The sequence below is a fragment of the Lissotriton helveticus genome, chromosome 2_2 (assembly GCF_964261635.1).
Source record: "Lissotriton helveticus chromosome 2_2, aLisHel1.1, whole genome shotgun sequence".
In the NCBI taxonomy this organism is placed as follows: Eukaryota; Metazoa; Chordata; class Amphibia; order Caudata; family Salamandridae; genus Lissotriton; species Lissotriton helveticus.
This window is the reverse complement of record NC_136060.1, coordinates 299,087,346-299,112,768: the sequence shown is the minus strand read 5'-3', so window position 1 is coordinate 299,112,768 and position 25,423 is coordinate 299,087,346. Positions and strand designations below refer to the sequence as shown.

At 39.6% G+C, this 25,423-nt stretch overlaps 1 protein-coding gene across 1 annotated transcript in view; it reads left to right on the top strand.

The window, feature by feature from the left end:
* CC2D2A (coiled-coil and C2 domain containing 2A) overlaps positions 1–25,423 on the top strand; it is a 527,307-nt gene that overhangs the window by 299,251 nt on the left and 202,633 nt on the right. The window contains exons 18-19 of the mRNA XM_078678452.1: positions 9,296–9,443; positions 14,146–14,284. Coding sequence (XP_078534578.1) covers positions 9,296–9,443; positions 14,146–14,284 — 287 coding nt within the window. The remainder of the gene's footprint in view (positions 1–9,295; positions 9,444–14,145; positions 14,285–25,423) is intronic.

The following is a 25,423-nucleotide window of genomic DNA, read 5'->3' as shown; positions in this document are numbered from 1 at the left end:
CTTTATTGGAGCAAAGGCAATGACAACAACAATGATCACATGGTGTCATACAGCATCATTTCAAAATGGAAGAAAGTACTCTTTTGGTGATGTTAGCGCAAGCTCAATTTCAAACACCTTAGAAGCTTAGAAAAGGCAAAACAACGTTCACAACTCCCGGAGGATTTATAAATCATCACACCTACATCTTTATTATAACACAGCTTTCATCACCTTGAGATTCTTCTTTTTCAATTCTTCTAAATCTTTGATAGTATTGTAGAGTTCAATTGGCATCTGTTCAACCTTTACGTAATTTCTCTTCTTCTTTCTTCCTCTCATTGCTGACAGTTTCGTATACAGACAACTCACCCCAATGCTTGATGAAATTCCCTTGCAGAATTTTTGGAAAAAGAGCATACATGAAACCTCAATTGGTATAATTAAGAGAACAGATAAAATCAATTTCAGTATTCCTCAACCAGCGCTCCCTAACCAAACGCCTATCTTAGCAAACCCACTCCCAATAGATCCAAATACTGTACCTATCCCTTCCCAAGCACCTGTCTCTTCCAATTCAGTTAATTAATGTGTGATATTTATAATGTTAGTGATATAGCTATTAAGCTGGTTATCTATTTTTGAAATGTATGCACAACATACCCGTTTATGGATTATCTTGCAGACTACACCTTACTTCGCAAGCAGCAAATCTAATGCAAGGGGATTCTGAATAGCCTGCATAGCAAGCAATTTCTTATTAATGACTGTTAAGGCACCTGCAATATCAGTGGCGAGTCTATCTACTAAAGTAGATTCAACAGCTTTCTAATCTTAACATTGTTTAATGCAACTCCTACTGAGGGTATAAATGTTGCAAAGATATCGCTAAGAATCTACTTAAGAACTCCCTTTCTCCATTTTATGTAATGGTCAAGTGGATGAATCTAGCTCAATAGTCCGATGGATTCTGGGAAAGACAGCTGCATAACAGCTACCTACCAATTATGTGGTGCCAGGAAATAAGCTAATTTACTACTTACATAATAGATACCCTGAATACTAACCTCTACTATGGCAAAGGTTCTACCCTTCACTAGATAACCATGCTTGCCCTCGCTCCAACTCACTATCTTGAATGTCTCATTCCCCTCCTGTTTCCCTATCATGGTAAAAATTCCCTTCTTGGCAAAGTCAATGTTCAATTTTGGGGGTGGCTCCCTCAAAATGTTTTTCTCTTTTCAGTAAATTATTCTGTGTGAACTTTCTTGCTCCTTTTCTTTTCTTCTCATCTAGTCTTATCCTTTCATTCAGTTACTCTGGAAAGACCTTCTCATCTTTGTTAATTTTACAAGTTAAACCATGAATGCTTTAGTTAGTAGCGCTTGAGTCAGTCACAGGAATAACGAATTTCATCATATACTCACACTGATCACTTAGTTTAATAGCTGTTAAGGAATGATAAGCATGTTTAGTAGACCACAAATATAAATATGCATCAGTTAGTATTAGTACATTTTCTAAGGATTAGTCATAGTCAGTATAGAACAGCTTAATGGAGCTTTACTGCTAGAATAGATTAATGAAAGCAGTACATGAAAAAGAATATGACTAAGGCAGATGAAAATATGCATCTCCCTCAGCTGCAGAGGCTGGAAGATAAAAACAAACAAAACAATCATCTACCTGCATGATTTCTACATACTCGGCCAACATTTGAAAATAAACGTTATAGCTATAAACACTTTCTGCATGAGGAATGTGTGACGTCTTACCTCCATGCACTGTTTGACTAACAAGATTTATGGTTGTGTTAACAGTAATATGGGAAGCATTTCCACCCAGCAGATAGAAATCTAGCATCCACACTTCTAACGAGACAGATATGTCAATTGACAAAACTACAAGTTGAAATTTTCAGCGTTGCTGCGCCATGTTAGCTGAAAAGGGACCAAGTAAATAAGTGTTACGCCAGAGGAAGCTACTAGGCCTTTTATCTCCACCTTATCATCACTACCCTACCTAGAAATCTACAGAGATTTGTTTTGTGTGTCAACCAGAGGCCTGAGGCTCTGCAAGTCCTCTATATGTTACCCTAATTCTCTATTCATTCCTTTTGACTTTTGTCAATGGTCTGTGTAAAATTAGCCTTTTTTGTTGTCTGGTGAGGGCTCAAGGATTCATCAATGTTGGGAAGACAGTCATCAGATTCAATGTCAATTCTTACACGATATGTCCAATCAGGACCTTAGTACTTGCAATTAATCTTCCTCGCCTTTTAGGTTGTTTTGATTCCGTTAGCTCTGAACCCTCACCTTTGAGGTCTTATTGCTAACTCACTAACCTCCCTTATGGCGTCTGGTTGTTTTGTCACTGTTAACAGTCTCTTTTGATTAGTCTTTCTTTGGCCAATCTTACTCTGTTGATACATTTTCCGTAGAGGTGCTTTTGTTCTCTGGTTCAGATGAAACTGATTCTCCCTCAAAGGTGGAACTTTTTCTGCCAGTACCAGTCTCTGATTCATACAACCCTGAATCAGCCAGGTTTGATTAAGCTCTCCAAAAGTTATCACTGGCTCTGCAAATGCGTATTCTTAACCTGCTGCTTTGGGTCACAGTCATCACCGGAATGACACTTCATCAAGTTTTCTCAGTGGGTGACTGTAAGCTCTCGGAGTGGCAGCTTCTTCTGATGCAGTTGGTGATTCCAAGCATGGGTGGACTCGGGGAATTAGTCGATGTTGGCTGCGTTTCTTCCTCCTCTCATCTCCCACCTTTTTATTGAGCAAGGCCATATCCAGTTCAGAAAACCAACACCTTTCCAGGTACAATTTGTTGACATGCTTCTTCACGTGAACTCAATTGCAGAGGTTCAACTCATGACCTGGACACTCTTACCCAGATGGAGTATCAGTGTCAACCTGATGAGGGATAGAATACACCACTTGCAGTATTTGAGAACCAGATCATCTGTGATATTCACAAAGGCAGCTGCTGCAACAGAAGGAAATCACATGACTCTTCCCATCAATACCTCATGAGGAGACAATCCTTTTCATCTACAGGGTGTGGTTTGAATGCTCATAAATACTAGAAGAAGTGCAACAGGCCATTTAAGAGAAGTGGACACACAGGTTTTGACCAATTTTGCTTCAATAGTTCCTGTCAGTCTCTCTACGATGCCTGAAGCTTCTGGTCTGTAACTGCAGTGAAACACAATGGTGTAACTAGCTGATTACATCGGGCTTCACTCCAAAATTGATTTGGAGACCGTTGAGGGGACCATTAGACTTTCCTATATGATTCATGGTCACTGCAACCTTTTTGCCCACATTTTGCTTCTGACAGATTACATAGCGCTGGCGCAATCTCTCTGCATTGGACAGAAAGTGCAGATTATTCCAAAATTGCTTGAAAGTTGACACCATCCCATCCCATCCCTTCCCACATGTGTTTGCCCATGCAGGTTACTTACTATAGCAGGTAGCATAGAATTGGGGAGGACCGGCTTTCCATCACTGAACACCCAAATGTCACTTGTGTCCTTTACACATCCCATCCTTTCCCATCTGGCGTTTTCAATTTCTAGGACAGTGTATTTTAACTCCCTTAGGTCACTGAAAGTCTGTACAGTGTTAAACAAAATGTAGAACACAGTTTGTCCCACAGCATTGCATGGCATATCTATGTGAAAGGTGCCGATCTAAAGAGCACAATATCGGGCAATTTCATCTGCATAGCGGTTACCTCTGGTTACAAAGTTCACAGCAGCAATTTCTTTAGGTAACTGAAGGGCTTCCAACAAGTTGAAGACAAACAACCCATTCCTAACGAGTGAGCTGACAGATGTCATAAATCCTCTCAGCGACCATATTTGCCCAAAATTATGCATAACGTTAAATACATATTGGTTGTCAGTGTAAATAGTAACTTACTATGCTTCAGAAGTCCAACAGGCTCTAGTGAGGGCAATTAATTCTGCCACCTGTGTGGACGTTACATGGCACAGGTAGTATGCTTCACAACCCTAATCAGGGTGCACACACCATATGCGGCTCTCAAAATACCACCCGGTCTCTCAAACAGAACCCATCAACAAACAGAGTATGGTCACATTCTAGAAAAGGCAACATCCAATGTGTCAGCTGTTGGCTTTGTGCACAACTTGGTAACACTCATGCAGTTGTGGTCATAATCTCCCTCTTCGACTCCCTCTGAGGTTGGTAGCAGAGAAGGAGGGTTCAAGGTGTTACATCTTCTTATAGAAACATTCTCAGCAGCCAAAATGTTTTTTTTATAGCGGGTTAGGCGGCTGTTGATCAAATGTTGCATGCGGGTACGAGTCATAAGAATTTCGATGAATGTTGCACAATTATAATGAGTGAATAACCCATCAATATTCCTGTGATTTAGTGAATGCTAAGTCTTACCTCTGCCCATGCCTTTAGACAACCAGGTAATGCTGCAGCTACAGGATCAAGCGTAGCTAAAAATACCTGATGGGGAGCTTAGCCTCACCATGGGCCTGTGACAAGACAAATATAGCATACCCATCTCACTTGTGGCAAAAAAAAAATATTTGGTGTAGTCTGACATTCTAAGAGTGGATGTGCTGCAAAGTAGATTCTTAAGCTCCTGGAAAACTTCCATGCTTTCATCATTCTTTGCTACTGTATCATTGACATCAGTGTGCATCAGCTTCAGTAAAGATGTTGCCACAAAGGAAAACTTTGGGATCCACTGGCGGCCGTAGCCAACCATGCCCAAGAACATTTGTAGCTCTCTCTGTGTGGTGGGGATTTCATTTTATGGACTATTTCAATGCGTTCATGGGACAGAGGCCTGATTTCCTTCTCAATCTGATATCCCAGGTACATGACCTCCTTTTGAGAGTGCTGCAGTTTTTGGGGGAAACATTGTGCCCATTCTCATCCAAATGGTTGAACAGAAAGATGGTGTCTTACCAACCATCAATGCAATGAGTAAGCCATCAATGTACTTAATCAGCGCGAACTATGCGGTAGCTGCAGTTTCTAGTTTTTTTTAAAATATCTGATTGAAATAGGATGGGCTTTTTGTATACCCTTGAGGATAACAACTCCACACAAATGTCTTCTCTTGGAACCGTAACATGAAGAAAAACTGTCTCTCTTCGTGAAGGGGAACCGGGATGAATGCCTGGCAAAAAATCAATGACCGTGAACCGTTCAGCTTTTAGGAGAATTTGGAAAAGGATCACAGCAGGGTTCGGTACAACATGATAGCATCGAACGACAATTTGGTTACTTTTTTAGAGACCCTGCACTATTCTCACTTGTTATTTGCTTTTTGCAAAGCCATAATTGGAGTATTACATGGACTGCTAATGCCTTCCTATAAAATGCCCTGTTCTATCATGTTGTGGATGACAGTTGTTATCCTTGCAATGGCTTCTGGGGTCAGTTTGTAAGGATGTGTTTGAATAAATACTGCGTTAGCCTGAAGGGTTATCTTTAGGTGCTTGGCTCCCTTAAGCAACCCAATTACTTTCCCAGTGAAATCCCATACAGCTCATCTCCTTGTCTCTCTCAAATTGATAGGTAGATCTTCTTTAGTAACGACAGGTTACAACCTGACTACAGGTTCCGGGACCTGTAATTTTAATTCTGTCTCTGCTGCATGGGACTCTAACCCTACTCTTTCTTGCGTACAGTAGATTACACAATTGAGCTTGCAGAGAAGATCACTTCCTAGCAAGTTCACAGGGCTTGAATCGCACACAAAAAATTGGTGATTCTCTTTGAGGTCTCCAAGTTTTACTGAAACTGGGGCAGTGATCTGATTCATGCGTTGCTGATTGGTTATCCAAAGTACATATACTTACTTAACCAAGAGGGGCAGGTTTGGTCCCTCAACAATTGAGTGAGTGGCTCCAGTATCTATCCAGCAGGACACAGGAAGTTTGTGTCCCACTTATGGGTCACTGATCCACTTCCAGGACTTGCCAAGTACACACTCTTCCTTCCCTCCTCCCCTCCCCCCTTTAGGCACCATCATTGAGGCGGTTCAAAGTTTGTGGAGCTCCTGAACATTGAAACATTGTAAGTCTACATTTCCCTTAACAATTTTATAAAACCTGTCCTTCAGTTGGAAGACGTTTAGTCTGTGCTGGGTCTGTCTTTTGCTATGTGGGTTGATCAGTAGAGTTAAAGTGGTCATGTGACCATCTGCCACAGGGGTCATCTAAACCTCTCCCTGGGATGGGTCTTATGCTATTACGCTGGACAACTTTGAGGGATGTTTGGAAGGGTTTGTCTCTGGGATATGTTAATGGCAACCGTAATAGGAGAAACATTTGTGGTTACCAATGAGTATGAAATACCCGTTGTTACAGGGGTCGAGGTCTGAGCAGGAGGTGGAACTCTGAGTAACTTAGGGGTGTGCTAAATTCTGGGGAGGTGTTTTGTTGGTTTCATCCGCTTGTGGTGCGGTTGCTACATTATATGGGGGGGTACTAAACTAAGGAGCTCATCTATGAAGGCATTTTTCTCCTGGCTCTCTACTTCCCTGCATGATGTCTACGAAGCGTTGAACACACATGTGCAAAATACACCAGGGTGCCTAGTGTTCTGGCTACCTACTTTTTAGTCCAGTATGGGCAGGAAGATACTATAAACATGGGAACAGATAAGGTGAAATGCTATAGGAGATCTGCACTAAGAAGGGACCGTCTGAGGCTTTCAAGAACTGATGAGGACTATGACCTACTTGCAGGGTATGTTTTGCTGTATGGAACATTGAGAACTGGGATTCAGAGGATGTGGAAGGTAGGGCTATATCAAACACCTACTCACAAATAATTTAGAATAATCTGCATTTCTAAAGTGGGAAGTAGGTTGATGTTATGGTTATATCGTGCACTCCTTGACCTATATAAATGCTCACAGGACATCCAAAGAGTAGAATGGGTGACTGATATTATTAAACCGATTGGGGTTGGGAATGCTACCTAAGTGCTGACCTGATGGTGTCCGGAATGCATGATTTAAATAAATGTACTTCAACTATTTACACAAAACGCCCAAGAAATTTAACAGCTTCTGTTCAGCAACAATGGTGAAGGGCCCTAGATATGCTTAGGAAGGCACAGGCTTTTTTCATATGGTATAGTATTGCTTGTGCTTAGTAAGAGAATTATAAACCTTATCAGGATGTCTACTAACAGATGAAAGGCCATACACCAGAAGAGAAATTAGTTAGAAGTCAGTGGATAAGCCTTGCCAGATTAAGTGTGGCAGAGAAGTGTGAAGATGGTCTACAAGTGAGATTATATTGCTACACATAGACACAAAAAGAGGAAAGAGAAAACCTAGCTTTGCCTGGGGGCATGGGAGGTGATAGTAACCACACTTAAGGGAGAAGAAATGAACTAATACTAGCATATTTCTTGAACAATGCAAAGTGCTAAAAAAGCACAATGCAGTAAGCCTCGACTGTGAGACCCAAGGAGATCACTGGCAGATACAGTATTTTTTTTATTTATTTTATTTATAAAGCGCCAGAATAGACCCCCGAAGGAGTATCTCCGTGAATATACTGTAGCATGCAAAACAAAATATCCATTGCCTCTACAGTCTGATCCCCAAAGGGAAAAGAGTGGCATGTCTACAGCTGATTGCCGCCATCCTTAGACCGCCTCAGAGGCCCATGTTTTTTATTATATTGTGAGTGTTTAATTGTTAGACTACATATGCCGCACTGATTCAAAAAGAGGTGTAATGTCATAATGTGTCGATGTAGTATTGGTATCAATTGTAAGAAGTACTATTCTATCAAGGGAATTGTATATATCAAACACATGGTCCATTCATTATTTTTTTCAAAACAAGAACATTTGTTAAAAGAAATCTGTAAATGGGCCAGGTCGTCAATGAATTAACCAAGACACTTAAGGGAAATCTTCCATACTGGCCTATTTTTTTTAAGAGGGCTTTTGTTATGCTAGGATTGTGTGTACATAATATTACCAAGAAGAATGCTACACCGCTGTTTCTTTCTTTGATTGTTCAACAAATTGCTTACGTTTTCAGACATTTTGTTAAGTAATTTGTTTTTTGTGTCAAAGATGTACTGTTTAATTGCACCTGTATGGCACATGCCCCCAGCTTGTGTCAAACAATTTCAACTTACTGTAGACGCATACGCTAATTAAAGACTGGAAATTTGCACTGACCTGATTATGGTCACCCATTTTCACATACTCTCGTGGCCCTCTTACCACAAGCCAAAATGTCATCTTTTTAAACCTGGCATTGCCTTAGGGCCTCAGAGGGATCCATCTTCTGCCATCTGTAGTGTGGCTGTTTTATATCTCCACTGTCCTTGTATGCATGTTCCACTAACTCCACAAATGAAGCCCCAGTAGCCTGACCATATTACAACAAAGCTTGCATCCCAGGTGGGAGCCCAAGTTGCAATGTTTGATCTTTCTTGAGAGAACATGGGGTTCAGAAAGCTTCTTAATGTTTATGTACTCAAGTAATTGTAATGAGTCTTGTCCATTATTCTGTTCCTTACATATGTTCACAATATATACTCTAACTGAATGTCTACGTTTGTACAAAGCCTTTTGCAAATTAAGTTGTGTTCAGGGTGCCTTACGTTTCCCCCTTAATTTCTTTGATATTTCTAGCTTCTCCTGATAATAGAGTAATTTTACCTCTAGATTGCACCAGATAGGCAGTATGGAAATTAGAACAGATTAAATGACCCCATATCAATGAGCCTATTTTCGTGCACTAAAAGGGGTAGGAGGCTATGCAACCCAATTGAGCCGCCACTCCACCTAGCAATGCCAGAAACAGTGGTGCCCTACAGTGTTCTATGTACTTTAATAGATAGATAGATAGATAGATAGATAGATAGATAGATAGATAGATAGATAGAAAGACATCATTTCAAGTCTTCTTAAACCTTGATGATGGATGCTTGATGGCCCAGTCTCAGGATTTTGAGGTCTGCAAGTCTTGGAGATGGACAAGCAGTCTTTGCTAGCCTCCATACCTGCTGGCACAGTCATTAATGATGGGGATACCCCACCTCCCCTGCATACTCAGTAGTGGGTTTGAACTACAAATACATGGTGCATAATTGCCCTGTGCAAGCGTCTTTCATTTACTAGGGCCTGGGGTATTTTTCCCTATCTACATGTCATTAAATATTTTTTATAAGAAAACTAGTTGCAAAACCAAAGTAGCATCAAGTACACCCTCCTTTGTTAACAAAGTGCATCCTTTAAGAAACATTATATGTTATGGGTTTTTTCTTTCTATTACTAGATGTACCATTTTCATTTGAAGCGGACGGAAGTAATAAAATGATTCTTATGACTTCTGGGAAGCTATCCTACAGCGTTTCTTGGGCAGTGGCAGAAAATGGAGTGCCATTAGCCCCACCAATATCTCAGCAGAACAGCGGGATTCAGAGGTAAATCATGAAAGCTGCATAGCAGGTCTTTTGTGTGCTATACATTGATGTGTGTTTTTTTGTACGCTTGCCTGCATATCATTAGTTTAACAAGCTGAGTGAGCTCCTGATCTTTTTCTGTCAAAATTGTATTATATTTAGACATTGTAATTATATGTTAGGAATATTGTTACGATGTCCAAGCTTTTAAAAATATATTTTGATTCTCAACAACAATTTCAAGATATAAAATAAAGAAATATATTCTTTGTATTAATTTAATCAAAGTATATATCCACTTCCAATAGAAAAATGTCCAGGTAGAAGGAAGCCCCTCATCTCCAAACAACAAAAAAAAAGAAAAGATAGTTTTTTTTCTTTTAAAACTCTGAAAACAGGACTCCTCCTAGCGAGTAAACTTAGAGCCTGCACCCAGCGTTCTAAAATCATGGCCCTTCATACTACCACGGGAGAGAAGGTGGAACACGGTACCCAGATAGCGAAAGCCCTCTGGTATTTCTATGCCTCATTATATAATAAAGACCCGCAACTGGAGGTTGATGGTGGGGCATATCTTCAACGAGCTGTGACGACTGCTCTGAGCGCGGCAGGGGCGGAAGCACTGGGCGCACCAATTAGGATTGACGAAGTGATAGGTGCAATTTCCCGTCTTAAGCCTCTGAAATCACCAGGGTCGGATGGCTTTTCAGCTGGATTTTATCAAATGTTCTGCCCACTCCTTGCCCCAATCCTCATGCGCCTTTTTAATTCCTTTCAGGGCCCTGGATCTATCCCCCCAGACATGCTCATGGTGGATATAATCTTTCTTCCCAAACCTGGGAAAGACATCACCCAATGCGCCTCCTACCGGACGATTTCCCTACTCAATCTGGACCTGAAGTTACTTACAGGGGTTCTTGCAGCCAGACTCGGTCCACGTATGCCCGGTATTATCGAACCAGACCAGTCTGGCTTTATTTCAAATAGACAGAGCAGTGGCAACACCAAACGCATCTTGCATCTTATTGATGAAGCCCATCGCACCTAGATGGATGCCCTGCTGCTATCGATCGATGCTGAAAAGGCATTCAACCAGGTAGACTGGGGCTTCTTGGACACACCGTTGGCACACTTCGGTATCGGAGATCGGTTCAGGAGATGCTACGACACGCCCAAAGCCACAATACGGGTGAATGGGACAATCTTGCAGCCCTTCGACATCCAATGGGGCACGAGGCAGGGATGACCACTGTCGCCCCTCCTTTTCGCGCTCTACGTCGAACCCCTAGCACAAAGGATACAAGATAACCCTGATATCCTTGGCATTCCCTTCGGAGTAGAAAGGCACACAATCAGTCTAAAGTGCTGTGTATCTTCCAGACCATCCCGGTTGGGCCCCCCACAGGCACCATTCATAAGCTACAAGGGGCAGTGCAACACTTTATATGAGGCGGGAAACGACCACGGATGCGTAGAGATTTATCCGACCGTCCCCCCCCATGAAGGAGGGTTAGGGGTTCCAAACCTTTTGGAATACTTTCGGGCGACACAACTCAGATACTTTGTCGAATGGAGTAGACCAGTGTCTGAGAAGAGGAGGCTGTGTCAAGACAGGGCGTTGGCGCAGCTATTCCTCTGGAAATCGCCCTTTCTAAAATGGTCTGATAGACCACCGACCCTTGACGGCTCCCCAATTACACGCACAGTGTTGCTGGTATGGGACACTGTAGCGGTCAAACGTGGATTGTTCGTCAACCCGGAATTTCCGCCAGGGCTAGAAAAACTGGCGTTCCCGCAGTGGAGGGCCTCCGGGTGCAAGTCAGAAGGACATTTATTTGACCTAGAAGGTTCCCTCAAGTTCTCAGACATATCACACATTCACGATAATAGTTAACCGAAACGTTTCCAATACTTCCAAATTCGTCACTGGCTTCTGCACCTGGATGAGCGCCCAATGGTTGGTAGTAAACTAAAAACCTACGAGAAATGGCTCATAACCAAAACCTCAGACCAAAAGATGATCTCTGAACTATATAGGATGCTACGCCCTCCGGGTGTGCCAGGGCTTTAGGCCGGGCAGAGGCGATGGGCGAGGGAATTGGGGAGAGACCTTTCGGAGAAGGAGTGGCATTATGTTTATTTCAGGGCAAACCACTCGGCCAGAAACACAGCAAGTAGAGAAGCCGCGGTTAAGGTGGCAACCTATTGGTTCTTGACACTTGCCAGACTGCATAAGGGAAATCCAGATCATAGCCCTACATGTTGGAGGGGTTGTGACGAGGAGGGTATGCTGACTCACTTACTCTGGGACTGTAAGGAATTGGCAGGATACTGGACTACTGTTCTAGAAGACATTGACAAACAATTTGAGACAGAAATACCTCACTTTCCTGCCTATACTCTACTGGGGCTTCCCAACTCGCTTACCTTTCCACGGAAGTCAGTTACGGGGGAAAAAATGGGCCCGGCAATGGGAGCGGCAGTTCAACACATTCTTTATAAGTGGGGCACACAGACTCGTCCAACACCCACGGGATGGCTACACACGCTCTGGCACATCATCGGAATGGAGAGAATACAAGCCAACCTTACACACTCAACAGACTCATTGAACACTATATGGCACCCTCTACTATCTCTGCTAGTGTTGGAATTCAATGAAATAACATGCCCGAAATACCTTCGCTTTCTTCGTCTCACTGTCGCTCAACGAGCTGTGGCAGCCTCCTAAGGCACAACATGGATTAGGCCTCTTATGCAACAACCTAACAAGGTATAGATACAGCACACCGGTTCGGGTGGGGGGTCGTTGGGGGTTTCGGTTATGTTGGGCCTTGCTTACTGCCTAACTCAATGGGGCCCATACCCTACTCTGCCAGCTTTGGCAGGAACATTCATTACAGAACCACATGTTGGTCCTCAAAGGAGTGGGGTGCCGGGCTGGCTCAGGTGAAGGGGGGGGGGACCCAGTTGTCGAAAAGTGGGATAATTTTCTGTATGTAATGTGCCTATTCCGTTGCCCAAAAATCAATAAAAGTTAAACCTAAAACTCTGAAAACAAACAATATGCAGACTTTCTGGTTTTGAGTCAATGTGTCACCTACAAAAGGCAATCAGTGAAGCTCTCAGATAATTATGTAACATGTCCGGGAAGGCACGAATGGAACAACCGTTTCATGATAATGTTTGGCATCAGCAATTCTACTTATTGTCCACGTCCCAAGGTACAATTAGAAGTTCTAAATTAAACAAGGGATTGGAGGACAAAACGTGTATGAACCAGCAGTAATGACCAATGTTTCTAGCTCTCTTATCAGGATCCAAGATTTAAGCTGCCGTTATAATACATATTTCGGCAGCAATTCAGTTAAGATTATAATAGCGTGATTTTAAAATGCACTGGCTATAGATTAAGAAATGAGTCAAAATATTGGTTTAGCAACAAGTTGACACAAATACTTGTGCGTCATTAGGAGAGGCATTAATATTAGGAACCCAGGTGATATCTCTAGTAGGTCACTCCATACATACACTGATAAGTAAACTGCTTGACAACAAATGAGACTAAATACAGATTGATGGGTGCTGATTATGGCAGACCTTAGAAGTTGAGGCCAATTGTATTATCTTCATGAGTTCATTGTCTTAAAAGTTCTTTTAGATTTCTCTAACCGAGCAAGGGGTAAGAGTTGTTGGGCAGAATGAATTGAAGGGCAGACTGCTTTGTTGGACCAGCGAGGATTTGAAAAATCTGAATTGTTAGGCAGAGCGATTTAATGCACATACTTTATAGTTATGCTTAATTCTAAAGTAACAGTTCATGCTACTATGGTGTAGTTACTATGGTTGTCTTTTTACCATGCTGTCAAGCTAATTGGCAATTGAATATTCTAGATACAAGGTTCCTTTTTCCCTTTAGGATAACTATTCTTTGTTCCAGTTTCTACATTTAATTTGATTTTAATTGAAGTATTAGTAAAGAAAGTGCGATGCCTTAATACATTGGTACAACTGAGATGTTTAAGTGTACATTTGATTAAATGTATAAAAATATTTTAAGAAAATAATGGAAAAAATGAGACCAGAAGCTTATCACCGAGATGGGAAAGTCCCTTTCCGCCGAAAGGGGTTGATGAATCAATTGTGGCATGAATGTTCAGAAATGTAGGGCTGGTGCAGACATATTTTATTCCCTACCCACGCTGAATCTCTCACCCTGGAACCAGAGCTACATTTGTTGATTTTTGGTGGAATCCACAATTCTTCTGAGCATGCCACCTTTGGACTCTGCCTGATGTTATCTCGTCTTTGGACAACCAAGTGTTCTTCTTTTTCCAGATCTTTCTCTTTAAACACTTGTCTTCGTGATTATACTGTTTACTTGTTATTCACTACTGAGATCATGTTTATAATCCTGCAAAGCAAATTTACTTCTAAGAAAAGATAGCGTATTCGTTACACTCTCTAGCCATTACCAGAATATTCGTGTGAGAAGTATCAGGGTTATTGTTTGATTTGATTTACTGTTCAATACTAATGCATTGTGCGTTAATGGTCTATTAGAAAGGAGGCAGTCAGTCTTATGTAAGCGACCCTAGGATTTTGTTCCCCACGTTTAATAGAAGAGGTGCGATGTTCTTCATTTTTCATTTGAAAAAGAACTACTTCTAAAAATATGAATTATGAATACAGTCAACATTATATATGTTTTTTATTTTTTCAGAGCGTTGAAGAATATTGATGCAATAGCATCGATTGGAGCTTCTAGCCTAACTGACATGAAGAAGTTAAGCAAGTGGGCGGCAGAATCCAAGCTTGATCCGAATGACCCAAATAACGCAGCCTTGATGCAGCTAATCATGGTATAGTGGTGTAATAAATGCAGATTTGTTGGCTACAATAACCGTTTACACTAGGTGTGCAACCCCCTTTTCATATCACACACACATTTTGCACATGTAAAAAAACTCTACAATGCCTGAAAGAACATATTTAAATTTTAGGATATTTAATTACATTTTTAATATGGAATTAATCACAGTGCTTGGGAACTCTACAGCTCACGTGACCAAGTTCACATCCCAATGAATACAGTAGTTTCCATAGAATTAGAAGGTTTCCATTAGGAACAAGATGTAATCCCCTGGTGTCAGGCCTTCAACATTAGTATTCAGCTCTTCCATTTAAAAGGTTAATAATATTTATATGTGTTGCTCAAACTCAAGCATTCCCATGCATAAAAGTATTTACTGGTGAACGGACAAATGTTTTCCTCTACCATCTGTGCTATTTTAAACAAAAGAGGTAGCACCCTTCAAGGCATGATCACCTGTGCTGCTTCTTACTCTACAGTCGTGGCTTATCCCTTTCTGGCATTTCACTTGGCACTTTGGGTTGCTCCAAGAATATGGTTATCACTATGTATAGTGAAAGAAGATTCTAAAGGGCACCCAAGTCATCCCTATTACAGTGTACTCACCTGGAGATTTTTCTTGGTCTTAGATTTTCCAGAGTTTGCAATGACGAGGATGGGCTAGCACTGCAAAATGTAAGGTGTTTAGTAAATGTGCTGTGTTTCTGAAGAAATATACAATGGACATAAAACTGTTCAAAATAGTTTTTCTGGGAAATGCAACACTGACCGTTTCATCAGCAACTTTCTCATCTGTTGTAGGCCTGAAACGGGAAAGAGCTCTTTACTTTAACATGTATCTTTTACAGTGTTTTAGACCACTAAATCTGTGAATGATGTACAATTGATTCTTTTGAATTATGTGGTCAAGAAATGTCCTATAATAGTTTGAAAGCAACGTGACAAGAAAATCTGAATGTTTTAATACAAGATTACTCATTGCAGGGAGCGTGGCAATTTTATGTGTTTTTCTCCTACCTGTCCATGCAGCCACACCTAACTGGCTAAAAAGTTCAGTGGACCAGTCATGGTACGATCTGTCTTTCAATGAACAACAGCTAGTGGAAAAACCACTGGTATACCAACGCACAGCAATATCATTAAAGAATTAAACAATGAGATCACGTGAGACTGTGCTTATTAAATACACATTCAATAAAGAAAAGATTCAAACTTTGATCTTAAATGAATCAGCTTCTGTATTCATTTTCGTTGCCTAGACTTACATCAAAAAAGATTTTTGTGTTTACAAAGAAATCTGTACACTTTGCAACTATGGATGAAACAGTTTGTGCATTGCTGTCAATAATGCTAACAATTAATAATTATAGATACATTGTTCTGAGTACACAACCATAAAACGAATTTATAAAGGCCCAATGCATTTCGGGTAGAACCCTTCTTCGGGGGCACTGAGAGAAATGGCAGACAAGAACAAAGTAAATCAGCAATAAGCAATTTATCAAGAATGCATGTGTACATGCTATTTCATAAACTTAAGACGATGCAAATAATTCAGTGTCCATAAACTTAAGAAGATGCAAATAATTCAGTGTCCATAAACTTAAGAAGATGCAAATAAATCATTGTCCGCGGGATATTACAGTTAAGTACAACAAAGAATACATGATGTGGCAGTTCAAGGTCAAAAACTGAAAATGCAGATGCAAAGGTGAAGAAATGAAAGACTACCACCAGAGATATTTACATGCAAAACCGAAGATTCAGGGTCCTGTACGTCTATATTATTCATGAGATCTGATTAGAGTCACCACCACCGACCCCTTTTAATTGTCTAAGACTCACTGCGTATTTTCAGTTGTGCGAGCCTTGTCTACTCTGGAAGCCTTGCAAGATATGCGAGTTACCACATTCTAAATGAAAAATGGAATATGTAAATGTGACACGTGCTGACAATGGTATAACAAAAATCTGCATTTAATTGGATCCCTTGTAACGTTCTCACGTTATTACTTACTCGAATGATGAGTGTGTTCACGTTCTCCTCAACTAATGGAAAACTTCAAGCTAGTGACCGCTATTCCCGAGTGCTGCGTAGCCTCAGCAATCTGTAACAAGTCATAAAAACACACACAAATTTCCCTTCAGTATTTCAGCTTTCACCAATAACGGACAATGGCTACACATTCACAGTACTCCACATGTAGTTATGCTCAGGAATTGTAGGAACGGGTTACTGTGGATAATTATCCAAATGAGATTGTGTCAATTTTAGTCTGTTTGCCCTGAAGGCAACACTGCTATAACTGTAAAAGAAAACCGAACCGCGTTTTAAAATGCTGTCTCTACTTAATTATTCACAGTTTGCGGATGAACGATTACACATTCTATCCAACGAAAAGCACTCACCATGTGCCACTGCCCTTGGATAATCACAAGCTCCACGTTAGTTCGAATAACTGAATCCTCAACGTCAGCTACCATCTGGGAGTACAAAAAAGCTTTCAATATGCTATCCTCGTTACCAAACGTGGCATGCAATATGCGCGAATGCGAAAAAATGTGTAAACCAGCTTACCAATCAAGATGAAATTCAATCTATGAATCCACGATCTAGCTTCCCAAAAGTGAATGCGAGCCGGCATGCAAACCGACTGATTTGTAAACCAGCGCGTCATAGACATCAAAATAGGACTATGTGCATGCGCCATGATAGAATGGTGAAGTAGATAACTTCGATACTGCCAAACCGATATATCAAGACCTTCAAAAATGCGCACAAAATAAAGGCCAACTAATGCTTGGGATTGAAAACTAGTATTAGAATCCACAATGTGTACCAAATGCGAGTCACAGTACACATCCTGCGATCATAGACTTCTCGGCAATTATAAACATAGAAATAGGGCTGTCTGGGTGTAACCTGCTGGGGATCCACAAAGTAGTACTCACACTCCTCAATGTAAATGTAAATGTAGAGGAATTTATATAGCGCAAATCACCAAGCGGTTTCTAAGCGCTTGCTTAGTGTTATGTATACAACCATACACGCGCTCACACTCATGTCTACATTCTAGTGTCTCGCGCACACATAACATCATTCTAATGTCCATTCACTGTGCGCGACTCGCGCGTGTGTTTCCCTTTGAATTCATCACGTGAAATGTTATTACTTAAACATGTATGTCTCACTACCCATTACAGTTTGTATTTAATAGATTGTATGTATTAACTGTTAAGGAAGGGTCAGTTACTGTCAATGACTGGAGCCTTCAGTTGTATGCGAAGAGTGCTTCTTCATTTACTAATAAACTCAAGTTTAATACCATGATTCCTGTGGATTGATACATGACAAATTGGCGACGAAGGACGGAGCATTTTGGACCTTTTAGAAGAAGCATTTCCAAGCATTTTCCGATCGATTTTGGAATTTATATTTACTTTTACTTCTCAAGATCGTCGGAACACCTCTTCAATCACAAAGAATCACAAAGAAAACGATTCTCAGTACCTGCAACAGAATCGACTACAACCAAGGTCTGGAATCACTTTTCTTTTCTTTTCGCATGTGGCAGAGCGTCTATGCGGCAGCTTCCCTTGCACCGATGAAAATCTTCATCCACCCTACGCTTGAATAAGTTTGGGCGGAAGCGAAAGCTGCACTTCCTCTAAGACGCTACTCCCCGTCTGAATAATAAAAACAAAAGAGGTGACTTCATTTTCAACGTCGGCACCCGTTTACAGTTTCAACGGTGATTCTCCATTTACAGAGGCAGAAATTGATTATAAACGAAAAACGAGTGGAAAACTACATCAATTGAAACAGGAAAACGTTCATTTCCTTCTGAGATCGTTGGACTGATTCGTCTAATAACAAGTAACTTTTCATATTTAATTTTGTTTTTGTTAAAAACAAACATTAATTCATTTAATTACAAAAGGGACATATTATAAATACTTTACATAACTTAACTTTTATCTTCCAACATTATGTGTGCTCAGGGTTACACCCTTTCCCCACCACAAAGTTATTGGACAGCTGGTAGCTCTCCTTGTATGCCCTGGATTGAATGGAAAGCCATTTTCTTAAATTATATTGAGACACTAGATGCCAATGGGAAAATGAAAGCTCCAGAAAAGAAAGGCATCTTCTTACACTGTTTGGGACCAGAAGGATTAAAAGCCTTCAATCAACTACCTACCTCACAAGCAAGTGGTGATATGAATGTCTTTGATAAGGCTATATATGACTTTGATAAATACTGCTCCCCTAAAGTATGCATCGGAATTTCTAGATATACATTCTTTCAGAGGAAACAGTTAAAAGAGGAATCTGTTGATAATTTTGTTTCTTCTCTTAAAACATTAGCATTAGATTGCAAATTTGGTAATTTACAAGAAGATCTCATCAGAGATCAAGTTGTTATGCATTCCAGTAATGACACTATACAAGAAAGACTGTGGATAAATGGTGATGAAAATTTAGATTTTATAATATCCATTGTTAGGAAAGCTGAACTTTCCTGTAGGAGTGCACAACAAGTTAAAAACAAAGACATTTCGATTAGTAGAGAAATTGTTTCCAAGATTAATCATAAATATGATAATAAAAATAAGGATTTCTCTAAAAAGAAACAAACATTTCCCTCCAAAGGGAACTCTGAAGATTTTAAAAACAACTTAAAATGTTTTAGATGCAACAGCAAATCACATTTAGCTAATAACAAAAATTGTCCAGGCTTAAAACAAAAATGCACAAATTGTGGTTTAATAGGGCACTTTACCTCTGCATACAGAAGGAACAAAGTCAACCAAAAAGTGAAATGTATTGAATTGAGTGACAATAGTGATGATGAAAATTTTACAAATGACTCCAACAACTGTTCTTATAAACTAAACATAAAGGAATCCACAATCTTAAATGTAAGTGACACAACTATTAAGAAAAAACCGTTATGTGATATGATTATTGGAGGTGTAAAGATCAACATGTATGCCGATTCTGGTTCGCCTTATTCTATAGTTTGTGAATCTGTATGGAAAAAACTATTTGTACCAAGATTAAGTAATCACTTAGAGAAAAGTGACATCAATCCTGAAGGATATTCTGGAGGAAGGATAGACATTTTAGGTTTCAGAACCTTAGTGTTCAGATTTAAAAATAGGAAATGTATCGCAAAGTTATATGTTTCAAAGAAGGGTCCTTCAGTACTTAGCTGGTTTGATTGTGGTAAACTTGACATTGTACTTGATCCTAATAGCCCCAACCCTGTCATGTTGATAGATGAACAGAACGGAATATCTTCCTTGATGTTAAATAAGTTTCCAAAAGTTTTTTCAAAAGACATTGGGAAGTTAACCAACTTTAAACATGAAATCCGTTTAAAAGGAAATGCTTGTCCAAAAATACACAAGGCTAGAAATATTCCTTTTGCCGTTGGGGATGAAGTAAAAAGCGAATTAGACATTCTAGTCAAAGCAGGCATAATAGAGAGAATTGAATCATCTGAATGGGTTTCGCCCATAGTTGTTGCCAGACGGGCCAATAGCAAGGTAAGACTTTGCATTGACCTTCGCCATCTCAACAATAATATTATTATTGATCAATTTCCACTTCCCCGCATTTCAGAGATGCTATCTGTTGTAGGAGGATCAAAGTTTTTTTCCACAATTGATTTATCTGCAGCGTACCATCAGATTGAGTTAAATGATAAAAGTAAAGACCTGACTGCATTTATTACACCTTTTGGATGCTTCAGATTCAACAGAATGCCATTTGGTTTAGCATCTGCAGCAGCAATATTTCAGAGAGTTATGCAAGACATTTTGAAGGAATGCAAGAATGCCATCTGTTTTCAAGATGACATTTTAGTATTCAATGATGACAAAGATAAACACATTGCTGCTTTAGAAGAAGTTTTAGGTGCACTCAATACACATGGCCTTACCATCAAGCATGAGAAATGTAAATTTGGTGTTCATTCTGTAAATTACTTAGGCCATGAACTATGTGAAGATGGAATCAAACCAAAACCTTCACTTTTAGAAGCCATTGAGTCCGCTCCTCATCCTCAGTCTAAGGATGATGTAAGATCTTTTTTAGGTCTAGTCGAATTCTACGCCAGGTATGTGCCTGAATTTTCATGTAGAACATATAATATTAGACAATTAATCAAAAACAGAGTTGTTTTTGAGTGGACGAATGAATGTGAGAAAGAGTTTTGTGATGTAAAAAATGCCATTTGTTCCGCGAATGCACTCTCTTGTTTTGATCCTTCTCTACAAAATATTATTACTACTGATGCCAGCTCGAAAGGTTTAGGAGCTGTATTTACTCAAAAAACAGAAAAAGGAAAAGAAGTTGTTATTGCACATGCTTCCAGAGCACTTACACCAGCTGAGGAAAAATATTCCACAATAGAAAGAGAAACATTAGCATGCATCTGGGCCTTGGAACATTTCAGAGTTTTTGTTTGGGGTAAAGAATGTATTCTAAGGAGTGATCACAAACCTTTAGTGAGACTTCTCACTACAGAAGGCATGTTGAGAGCCTCAGCTCGCATTGCACGCATGTCCATGCGTTTACAAGACTTCATTTATAATATACAATATGTACCTGGTAAAGAAAATGTTTCTGCGGATTTCTTATCTAGGATGCCACTACCCATACAAGAAGATTTACATAATGAATGGGATGATTTCCAAATTGCTATGATTCATGATGAAGGTCCTATTTCAATTGATCAAACTTTATGGAAAAAGAAATTTGAAGACGATAAAGTTTTAAAAAATGTAGCTACTTACATCAATACTGATTGGCCTGATAAGAAATGTTTAGATTCAGATTTAAAGAGCTTCTGGGAAGTAAGAACAGAGCTTTCATGTTGTAAAGACATCATCAAAAGAGGAGAACGCATTGTTCCACCCATAGGTATAAGAAAAGATATAGTTTTACAAAGCCATGAAGGTCATAGTGGTATGGTCAGAACCAAACAACAAGTTAAAAATGTATTTTGGTGGCCAGGTATGGATATGTTCATCGAACGGTTAATCAGAAATTGTGTTGTATGCGCAAATTCTGATAAATCACTAGTGACTCTTAAACCAAATATGAGTACACGCAACATACCTGATAATCCATGGGAAACCATTGCAATAGATATTATGGGTCCCATTGGTCATGAATCCAAATATGTCATTGCAGCAATAGACGTTTTTTCCAAATGGCCCATTATCAAGATTGTCCAGAAAATAGACACTGACTCTGTATTAAGTTTCCTAGATAAAGTTTTTATTGAAGAAGGACTACCAATTAGAATTATTTCTGATAATGGTGTACAATTTAGTTCAAAGAAAGCAAATGACTATTTTACTAGACTTGGCATTACTCATTCCACCACTTCCCTATATAATCCTAGTGGGAACGGAATAATAGAAAGATTCAATAGAGTCCTCAAGAGTGCCATACAATTCACCAGTGGTGATGAAAAGAAATGGGAAATTGAAATATTTAAAAAAGTATGGATGTACAGAACAAATGTGAATACCATGACTGGATATTCTCCTTTTGAAATTATGAGAGGAAGAATTCCCAGAACCATTGTGAATCCATCATGGTTAATCAGTTCTACATCTTCAAAAGTGGATTTGAGCGTAGTTAAAGAAAATCTTATTCGCACTCATTGCACAAATAAGAAATACTTTGATGAGAAATTTGGTTCAAAAACAGATCCAACAGTAGAAGTCGGTATGTTGGTAAAAGTAAAAAAACCATGGAAAGTCAAAAAAGGAGAGAGTTCATTCATGGGTCCTTTTGAGGTAATAGAAGTACTAAAGAATTCAGTGAGATTATCAAACAATAAAGTTTGGAATCTCAGTAGAATTGCCATTCTCAAAGCTGATAAAGATATTTATCATAAAGAACCAAATTCAGAGCATTCTGATATGTCATTTTTAGATGAAGAATTAAGTGAAAGTGAAGCTCATAATAATACAGCTAACACACCTTGTTGTTCAAATAATAATTACACTGAACAAAATATAACTACAGAACCTTATTGTCAAAGCAATAACATCAACAATCAAAAAGTTGATATCCAAAATAATGTTTCTCTATCCAAAAGAACAACTAAGAAACCCAAATGGTTATCAGATTTTGTTGCTTACATATCTGGCAGAAGTTAATTTTTTTTTGTTTTTTTTATTATTTTATAAGGGAGGAAGGTGTGTTATGTATACAACCATACACGCGCTCACACTCATGTCTACATTCTAGTGTCTCGCGCGCACATAACATCATTCTAATGTCCATTCACTGTGCGCGACTCGCGCGTGTTTCCCTTTGAATTCATCACGTGAAATGTTATTACTTAAACATGTATGTCTCGCTACCCATTACAGTTTGTATTTAATAGATTGTATGTATTAACTGTTAAGGAAGGGTCAGTTACTGTCAATGACTGGAGCCTTCAGTTGTATGCGAAGAGTGCTTCTTCATTTACTAATAAACTCAAGTTTAATACCATGATTCCTGTGGATTGATACATGACACTTAGGGAACCCGTCCTGGTATTCCCCTGTGAGATAACCCCGGCAGGGTATCCGCAAGGTGAAAGCCAGGCATCCCGCCGCGAGGGGCCGTTGTGGAGATTAAGCAAGCTATTGCCCAGAGTCGCAGAGTGTGAACCCGTGAATCGAGTAGGCACCGGAGCGAGAATTGTCGAGTCCATGGACATTTTAGGACTCAAGACCCCGCCGAGCCGGGAATTGAACCCTGGTCCCGGGCTGACCTCTGCTTCCAGGTCTGCCTCCTCTAACCAGTGAGCCACACTTCTCCACTTCAATAAATGTGATAAATTTAAAAGTAGTGGTGAACAGCACATACATGCATGATAGACATTTGAATGGACAGACCTCTGATGTCTAACAACCAGTGAAAAAGATGAAACAAAGAAGAGCAAAAGAAAATACAGAGTGCGTGACGTCAAAAAAAACAAATCAAAAAGTGACGAAGAAACGAACAATATTGTGAACACATAATGACAAATAAAAAAATAAAGTTATAAGAAACAAAAATGACAGATAAAAAGGAATAGGTTTGACCAAGAGTATGGCACATTAACAAAGCCAGTAAACGCAAAAATAGAAATATCATAGAAACATTGCAGTTCAATCCTGTCATTGAGCCCTCCCGGGACCAACGTTTGTAAATGCTTGATCCACCAAGCTTCTCTTTGTGCTAATAATAGCGTGTTGTTGTGATCTGGTCATAAGGTCAGTGATTCTAAAATAGTGAATCTCATTTGTGCATTGGTATGTTGATGATCTAGCCAGTGTGAGCTGAAGTAAGATTTGGTGGATTTGGTCCGAAACGTGCTTTTGTGTTCTGTAATTCGTATTTTCAACTTTCTAGAAGTTTTACCTACGTACAATAATCCACAAGGACATTTTATCGTATAAATTACGTTGGATGTATTACAATCCCCATTGTGCCTCAATGAAATTACTTTGCCTGTGTGTGGATGATGTAATGTGTTTCCAGTTGTCACATTATTGCAATGTACGCAATTAAAACACTTGCGCATGCCGTAGAATTGTTCTTTAATTTCCATTTTTGCAGCAAAAAATTCTTTGATGTTTTTGCTGCGGGTATACGCAAACAAAGGTTCTTCATCAAATAAATCTTTAAAATCAGGTTCATGTCGCAATAGTTCCCATCTGGGTTTGATAATATTTTTAATTGCTTGCGACCTCGTGGAAAACTTTGAAACAAAGACATGTCGTTTAGATGGACTTTTTACTTTAGGAGTAAGTAACGTCTTGCGTGCTTGAGCTTGAGTTTTATTCCTTGCTGTAGTCAAAGTATCTAAAGGATAGCCTCGCTCAGTGAATTTAACTTGTTGCTTTTGTAGTGCTTCTGATAGAGTAGTGTTGTTAGAAGTTATACGTTTAACTCTCAACATTTGTGAGTACGGTAAATTTCTAATCAATGATGGAGGATGGAAACTTGAATTTAATAACAAGTTGTTCCTATCTGTGACTTTGGTGAAGGCTGATGTTTCAATCGTATTGTTTTCGATACTGATCAAAACGTCCAGATAATTGATGCTCTGTTGGCTTATGGCGTGCGAGAATTTAATTCTCTCATGTTTGTTGTTAAGTTCCAGTATGGCATGTTTCTTGGTTGTAAATGTTGTCACTTTCAAACTGAGCCATGCACGTATTAGCATAAGCTTATGCTAATACGTGCATGGCTCAGTTTGAAAGTGACAACATTTACAACCAAGAAACATGGCGACGCAATCTGGTTTTGTATGTAAGATTCATAGACGACATTTTTCTGATTTGGAATAACACGAAAGATCTACTGGAAGAGGCCACTTATTGATTTGGTTTTTTTTTGACGTCACGCACTCTGTATTTTCTTTTGCTCTTCTTTGTTTCAACTTTTTCACTGGTTGTTAGACATCAGAGGTCTGTCCATTCAAATGTCTATCATGCATGTATGTGCTGTTCACCACTACTTTTAAATGTATCACATTTATTGAGGAGTGTGAGTACTACTTTGTGGATCCCCAGCAGGTTACACCCAGACAGCCCTATTTCTATGTTTATAATTGCCGAGAAGTCTATGATCGCAGGATGTGTACTGTTACTCGCATTTGGTACACATTGTGGATTCTAATACTAGTTTTCAATTCCAAGCATTAGTTGCCTTTATTTTGTGCGCATTTTTTAAGGTCTTGATATATCGGTTTGGCAGTATCGAAGTTATCTACTTCGTCATTCTATCATGGCGCATGCACATAGTCCTATGTTGATGTCTATGACGCGCTGGTTTACAAATCAGTCGGTTTGCATGCCGGATCGGCATTCACTTTTGGGAAACTAGATCGTGGATTCATAGATTGAATTTCATCTTGATTGGTAAGCTGGTTTACACATTTTTTGCGCATTCGCGCATATTGCATGCCACGTTTGGTAACGAGGATAGCATATTGAAAGCTTTTTTGTACTCCTAGATGGTAACTGACGTTGAGGATTCAGTTATTCGAACTAACGTGGAGCTTGTGATTATCCAAGGGCAGTGGCACATGGTGAGTGCTTTTCGTTGGATAGAATGTGTAAT